This window comes from Heterodontus francisci, chromosome 31 (assembly GCF_036365525.1).
Source record: "Heterodontus francisci isolate sHetFra1 chromosome 31, sHetFra1.hap1, whole genome shotgun sequence".
NCBI lineage: Eukaryota > Metazoa > Chordata > Chondrichthyes > Heterodontiformes > Heterodontidae > Heterodontus > Heterodontus francisci.
Genome location: NC_090401.1, coordinates 9,329,695 through 9,337,331, shown reverse-complemented (window position 1 = coordinate 9,337,331; position 7,637 = coordinate 9,329,695). Strand labels below are relative to the sequence as shown.

Genomic DNA, 7,637 nt, shown 5'->3' with positions numbered 1-7,637 from the left:
CTGTGCTTGCTTATCTACACTGGTATCACTACGATGTTTGCTGATCGACACTGGTATCACTCCGATGTTTGCTGATCTACACTGGTATCATTCCGATGTTTGCTGATCTACACTGGTATCACCCCTGTGTTTGCTGATCTACACTGGTATCACCCCTGTGCCTGCTGATCTACAGTGGTATTACCCCTGTGTTTGCTGATCTGCACTGGTATCACCCCTGTGCCTGCTGATCTGCACTGTTATCACCCCTGTGCCTGCTGATCTACACTGGTATCACCCCTGTGCCTGCTGATCCAGAGTGGTATCACCCCTGTGTTTCCTGATCTACACTGGTATTACCCCTGTGTTTGCTGATCTACACTGGTATCACCCCTGTGCCTGCTGATCTACAGTGGTATCACCCCTGTGTTTGCTGATCTCACTGGTGTTCCCCCTGTGCTTGCTGATCTACACTGGTATCACCCCTGTGCCTGCTGATCTACAGTGGTATCACTCCTGTGTTTGCTGATCTACACTGGTATTACCCCTGTGTTTGCTGATCTACACTGGTATCACCCCTGTGCCTGTTGATCTACACTGGTATCACCCCTGTGTTTGCTGATCTCACTGGTGTTACCCCTGTGCTTGCTGATCTACACTGGTATCACCCCTGTGTTTGCTGATCGACACTGGTATCACCCCTGTGTTTGCTGATCTCACTGGTGTTACCCCTGTGCTTGCTGATCTACACTGGTATCACCCCTGTGCCTGCTGATCTACACTGGTATCACCCCTGTGCCTGCTGATCTACAGTGGTATCACCCCTGTGTTTGCTGATCTCACTGGTGTTACCCCTGTGCTTGCTGATCTACACTGGTATCACCCCTGTGCCTGCTGATCTGCACTGGGTATCACCCCTGTGCCTGCTGATCTACACTGGTATTACCCCTGTGTTTGCTGATCTGCACTGGTATCACCCCTGTGCCTGCTGATCTACACTGGTATCACCCCTGTGCCTGCTGATCTACAGTGGTATCACCCCTGTGTTTGCTGATCTCACTGGTGTTACCCCTGTGCTTGCTGATCTACACTGGTATCACCCCTGTGTTTGCTGATCTACAGTGGTATCACCCCTGTGTTTGCTGATCTCACTGGTATTACCCCTGTGCTTGCTGATCTACACTGGCTCCCGGTCCGGCAATGCCTCGATTTTGAAATTCTTATCCTTGTGTTCAAATTCCTCCGTGGCCTTGTCCCTCCATGTCTCTCCAGCCCTACAACCCTTTGCGATTTCTGCGTCTCTCTTATTCTGGCCTCTTGTGCATCATTGGCGGCTGTGCCTTAAGCTGCCTGGGCCCCAAAGCTCTGGAATTCCTTCTGTAAACCTCTCCACCTCGCCATCTTCCTTTAAGACACTCCTTAAAATCCATGCCTGCCTCTTTGGCCAACCTGTCGTAATGTCTCTTATGTGGCTCCTTATCACATTTTGTTTAATAACGCTTCTGTGAAGCGCCTTGGGATGACTTTCTGAAAGGCGCTAAATCAATGTAGCTAGTTGTGTCGGGGTATGTGGCGCAGGGCTGCAGGCGAACTGTGATACAGTGCTAGCTCCACCATGCAGGCAGTTTGTGTGCAGGATTTCTCCGCCTGTCAGTGTTGGTGGGGGCGGAACCCCGGGACCCTCTCTACATAGAGAGGGAGTGATCACTGCGGCTCAGCATTCACTGCTGGTCTTCGCTCAGTGAAACTGAAGCAAAGTCCAACTGCCGACCGCGTCAGTCTGCCTCCTCCACCCACACCGAGGTAAAGGCAGAATTCAACTCACACTGGCTGGATTGATCCAGCCGGCCAGAGGCGACAAGGGGATTGAGGGTAAAACTTGGTGTTCGAAAGCTAGGCAGAGTTTAAACAGGCTGCTGTGCTCGAGCGGGGTTTGCAGCTTTTCCTGGCAACAGGTTTGTGCAATAAGAAATGCAATTTGCCAAACAGGAGAGCAAAACAGATCCAAAATGGGAAATGGAAGATCAATATTTGCGGCGGAGAGATGTTCTTGGGAGTTTTTGAACAGTTGAATGTGTTTCCCATTCTATCTGTAGGAGAATCTCCGGTGTTAAAGGACAGGCAGATTAGTGAGTGGGTCTTTAAAACTATCAAACTGTGACTGAGGTCACAGCCCAGACAGAGAATTGATTTACAGTGAAGGTAAGATGAAAGTTCATGAATGGGAAGGTGGGATTTTGTCAATGGGAGTGGGAAGTGGATATTTGGGAAGTGGATGTTTGGGATGTGGCTATTTGGGAAGTGGATATTTCAGAAGTGGATATTTGGGATGTGGATATTTGGGATGTGGATATTTGAGAAGTGGATATTTGGGATGTGGATATTTGGGATGTGGATATTTGGGAAGTGGATATTTGGGATGTGGATATTTGGGATGTGGATATTTGAGAAGTGGATATTTGGGATGTGGATATTTGGGATGTGGATATTTGAGAAGTGGATATTTGGGATGTGGATATTTGGGATGTGGATATTTGAGAAGTGGATGTTTGGGTTGTGGATATTTGGGAAGTGTGGATTCATTTTGCTCTCCTGTTCCAGGACTGGTGGAGCCGCTGTTTTCTCCGGCTCTTTACAAGCACAGTTTCCCGATGGATGGTAAAGTTCTTCCCGCTGCTCTGCTGCTCCTCTCCCTCCTCTGCCAGGGGCAGGACGCCGCCTTGAGCCGCCGCCGCCGCCGGGAGCTGAGCCCCGGTTTACACCGCACGGGGATCCGGGACCCGCAGGGCTCTTACTGCAGCCGCCTGGGCTCATGCTGTCCGGGTCGGGATGATATCTGCGCCGTGCCTTACATCGACACCATCTGTTACTGCGACCTGTTCTGTAACCGCACTGTGTCTGACTGCTGCCCCGATTTCTGGGCATTCTGTCTGGGGACCCTGCCTCCCATCATCAACAGGCTCGGTAAGGAACCCATTCCGACATCACTAACACAGGAGATTGAGTGGGTGGGTGGGTGGGGGACCGGGGATTCGGCCCCCCGAGGCCCACACATTTATAAAAGAGCAACATCGCAGGCTCCATTGGTTGATTATTTTTTGGAGGGACAGGGGCTGAAATTGAATGTTTTTCAGTTTCTGAAGTTTCACCTGTGATTTGGAATCAGAAAAAAACCTCAACTTGTCTCCCAGCTCCTTTCCATTGAATCGATTCGAAAAGTGTTTGTGAGGTCATTGGATGGTCTCTCGCTCCCCGGCACTCACTCTCCCTCCCCAGCACTCACTCTCCCTCCCCAGCACTCACTCTCCCTCCCCAGCACTCACTCTCCCTCCCCGGCACTCACTCTCCCTCCCCAGCACTCACTCTCCCTCCCCAGCACTCACTCTCCCTCCCCAGCACTCACTCTCCCTCCCCAGCACTCACTCTCCCTCCCCGGCACTCACTCTCCCTCCCCAGCACTCACTCTCGCTCCCCGGCTCTCACTCTCCCTCCCCGGCACTCACTCTCCCCCGCCCATCCCCCCCAGCACTCACTCTCCCTCCCCGGCTCTCACTCTCCCTCCCCAGCACTCACTCTCCCTCCCCGGCTCTCACTCTCCCTCCCCGGCTCTCACTCTCCCTCCCCAGCACTCACTCTCCCTCCCCGGCTCTCACTCTCCCTCCCCGGCACTCACTCTCCCTCCCCAGCACTCACTCTCCCTCCCCGGCTCTCACTCTCCCTCCCCGGCTCTCACTCTCCCTCCCCAGCACTCACTCTCCCTCCCCAGCACTCACTCTCCCTCCCCAGCACTCACTCTCCCTCCCCGGCTCTCACTCTCCCTCCCCAGCACTCACTCTCCCTCCCCAGCACTCACTCTGCCTCCTCAGCACTCTCCCTGCTCGGCTCTCACTCTCCCTCCTCGGCTCTCACTCTCCCTCCCCGGCTCTCACTCTCCCTCCCCGGCACTCACACTCCCTCCCCAGCACTCACTCTGCCTCCCCAGCACTCACTCTGCCTCCTCAGCACTCACCCTCCTCAGCACTCACTCTCCCCGGCTCTCACTCTCCCTCCGCGGCTCTCACTCTCCCTCCGCGGCTCTCACTCTCCCTCCCCAGCGCTCACTCTCCCTCCCCAGCACTCACTCTCCCTCCCCGGCACTCACTCTCCCTCCCCGGCACTCACTCTCCCTCCTCGGCTCTCACTCTCGCTCCCCGGCTCTCACTCTCGCTCCCCGGCTCTCACTCTCGCTCCCCGGCTCTCACTCTCAATCCCCGGCACTCACTCTCCCCCGCCCATCCCCCCCAGCACTCACTCTCCCCACGCACCCCCCCCCCCCCAGCACTCACTCTCCCCCCCAACCCCCAGCACTCACTCTCCCTCCCCAGCACTCACTCTCCCTCCCCAGCACTCATTCTTCGCACCCCCCCCAGCACTCAATCTCCCTCCCCAGCACTCACTCTCCCCCTTTCCAACCCTCTGTCCCCCCCCAGCACTCACTCTCCCCCCCCCAGCTCTCACTCTCCCTCCCCAGCACTCACTCTCCCCCTCCCCCCACAGCACTCACTCTCCCCACCCCCCCCCAACACTCACTCTCCCCACCACCCCCAGCACTCACTCTCCCCTCCCCCCCCAGCTCTCACTCTCCCTCCCCAGCTCTCACTCTCCCTCCCCAGCTCTCACTCTCCCTCCCCGGCTCTCACTCCCTCCCCGGCACTCACTCTCCCTCCCCGGCTCTCACTCTCCCTCCCCGGCTCTCACTCTCCCTCCCCGGCTCTCTCTCCTTCCCCAGCACTCGCTCTCCCTCCTCGGCTCTCGCTCTCCCTCCTCGGCTCTCACTCTCCCTCCCCGGCTCTCACTCTTCACCCCCAGCACCCACTCTCCACCCCCAGCACTCACTCTCCCTCCCCAGCACTCACTCTCCCCCTCCCCTCCAACACTCACTCTCCCCCCACCCCCCCCCCAGCACTCACGCTCCCCCCGCCCCCCCCAGCTCTCACTGTCCCCCCCTCCAGCTCTCACTGTCCCCCCCTCCAGCACTCACTCTCCCCACCACCCCCAGCACTCACTCTCCGCCGCCCCAGCTCTCACTCTCCCTCCCCAGATCTCACTCTGCCTCCCCGGCTCTCACTCTCCCTCCCCAGCACTCACTCCCTCCCCGGCTCTCCCTCCCCAGCACTCACTCTCCCTCCCCGGCACTCACTCTCCCTCCCCGGCACTCACTCTCCCTCCTCGGCTCTCACTCTCGCTCCCCGGCTCTCACTCTCGCTCCCCGGCTCTCACTCTCCCTCCCCGGCTCTCACTCTCCCTCCCCGGCTCTCTCTCCTTCCCCAGCACTCGCTCTCCCTCCTCGGCTCTCGCTCTCCCTCCTCGGCTCTCACTCTCCCTCCCCGGCTCTCACTCTTCACCCCCAGCACCCACTCTCCACCCCCAGCACTCACTCTCCCTCCCCAGCACTCACTCTCCCCCTCCCCTCCAACACTCACTCTCCCCCCACCCCCCCCCCAGCACTCACGCTCCCCCCGCCCCCCCCAGCTCTCACTGTCCCCCCCTCCAGCTCTCACTGTCCCCCCCTCCAGCTCTCACTCTCCCTCCCCAGCTCTCACTCTGCCTCCCCGGCTCTCACTCTCCCTCCCCAGCACTCACTCCCTCCCCGGCTCTCCCTCCCCAGCACTCACTCTCCCTCCCCGGCTCTCACTCTCCGCCGCCCCAGCTCTCACTCTCCCTCCCCGGCTCTCACTCTCTCTCCCCAGCACTCACTCTCCCTCCCCAGCACTCACTGTGCCTCCTCAGCACTCTCCCTCCTCGGCTCTCACTCTCCCTCCTCGGCTCTCACTCTCCCTCCTCGGCTCTCACTCTCCCTCCCCAGCACTCACTCTCCCTCCCCGGCTCTCACTCTCCCTCCCAGGCTCTCACTCTCCCTCCCCGGCTCTCACTCTCCCTCCCCGGCACTCACTCTGCCTCCTCAGCACTCACTCTCCCCGGCTCTCACTCTCCCTCCCCAGCACTCACTCTCCCTCCCCAGCACTCACTCTCCCTCCCCGGCTCTCACTCTCCCACCCCGGCTCTCACTCTCCCTCCCCAGCACTCACTCTCCCTCCCCAGCACTCACTCTCCCTCCTCGGCTCTCACTCTCCCTCCTCGGCTCTCACTCTCGCTCCCCAGCTCTCACTCTCGCTCCCCGGCTCTCACTCTCCCTCCCCGGCTAATCACTCTCCCTCCCCGGCACTCACTCTCCCCCCCCCCCACCATCCCCCCCGGCACTCACTCTCCCCCCCCAGCACTCACTCTCCCCACCACCCCCCCCCAGCATTCACTCTCCCCCCCAACCCCCAGCACACTCTCCCTCCCCAGCACTCACTCTCCCTCCCCAGCACTCATTCTTGGCACCCCCCCCAGCACTCACTCTCCCTCCCCAGCACTCACTCTCCCCCTTTCCAACCCTCACTCTTCCCCCCAGCACTCACTCTCCCCCTGCCCCCACAGCACTCACTCTCCCCACCCCCCCAACACTCACTCTCCCCACCCCCCCAGCACTCACTCTCCCCCCACCCGCCCCCAGCTTTCACTGTCCCTCCCCAGCTCTCACTCTCCCTCCCCGGCACTCACTCTCCTTCCCCAGCACTCACTCTCCCTCCTCGGCTCTCACTCTCCCTCCTCGGCTCTCACTCTCCCTCCCCGGCTCTCACTCTCCACCCCCAGCACTCACTCTCCCTCCCCAGCACTCACTCTCCGCCCCCCCCCAGCACTCACTTCGCCCCCCCCCAGCACTCACTCTACCCCCCCAGCACTCACTCTCCCTCCCCAGCTCTCACTCTCCCTCCCCAGCTCTCACTCTCCCTCCCCAGCACTCACTTTCCCCCTCCCCTCCAACACTCACTCTCCCCCTCCCCCCCCCCAGCTCTCACTGTCCCCCCCTCCAACACTCACTCTCCCCACCACCCCCAGCACTCACTCTCCCCCGCCCCAGCTCTCACTCTCCCTCCCCGGCACTCACTCTCCCTCCCCGGCACTCACTCTCCCTCCCCGGCTCTCACTCTCCCTCCCCAGCACTCATTCTTCGCACCCACCCCAGCACTCACTCTCCCTCCCCGGCTCTCAGTCTCCCTCCCCGCTCTCACTCTCCCTCCCCAGCTCTCACTCTCCCTCCCTGGCACTCACTCTCCCTCCCCGTCTCTCACTCTCCCTCCCCGTCTCTCACTCTCCCTCCCCGTCTCTCACTCTCCCTCCCCGTCTCTCACTCTCCCTCCCCGGCTCTCACTCTCCCTCCTCGGCACTCACTCTCCCTCCTCGGCACTCACTCTCCCTCCTCAGCTCTCACTCTCCCTCCTCGGCTCTCACTCTCGCTCCCCGGCTCTCACTCTCCCTCCCCGGCACTCACTCTCCCCCGCCCATCCCCCCCAGCACTCACTCTCCCCACGCACCCCCCCCCAGCACTCACTCTCCCTCCCCGGCTCTCACTCTCCCTCCCCGGCTCTCACTCTCCCTCCCCAGCACTCACTCTCCCTCCCCAGCACTCACTCTCCCTCCCCGGCACTCACTCTCCCTCCCCGGCTCTCACTCTCCCTCCCCGGCTCTCACTCTCCCTCCCCGGCTCTCACTCTCCCTCCCCCGCACTCACTCTCCCTCCCCAGTACTCACTCTCCCTCCCCGGCTCTCACTCTCCCTCCCCGGCTCTCACT

General features: G+C 60.4%; 1 protein-coding gene across 3 annotated transcripts in view; it reads left to right on the top strand.

The window, feature by feature from the left end:
* Nucleotides 1-1,668: 1,668 nt before the first annotated feature.
* The window catches only part of tinagl1 (tubulointerstitial nephritis antigen-like 1), a 266,899-nt gene continuing 260,930 nt past the window's right edge, over nucleotides 1,669-7,637 (top strand). The window contains exons 1-3 of one of the 3 annotated variants that reach the window (XM_068011093.1): nucleotides 1,789-1,934; nucleotides 2,076-2,181; nucleotides 2,581-2,943. In XM_068011093.1, the coding sequence (XP_067867194.1) occupies nucleotides 2,631-2,943 (313 nt within the window). In that variant the 5' untranslated portion in view covers nucleotides 1,789-1,934; nucleotides 2,076-2,181; nucleotides 2,581-2,630. The other 2 variants (XM_068011091.1, XM_068011092.1) reach the window with 2 other exon arrangements.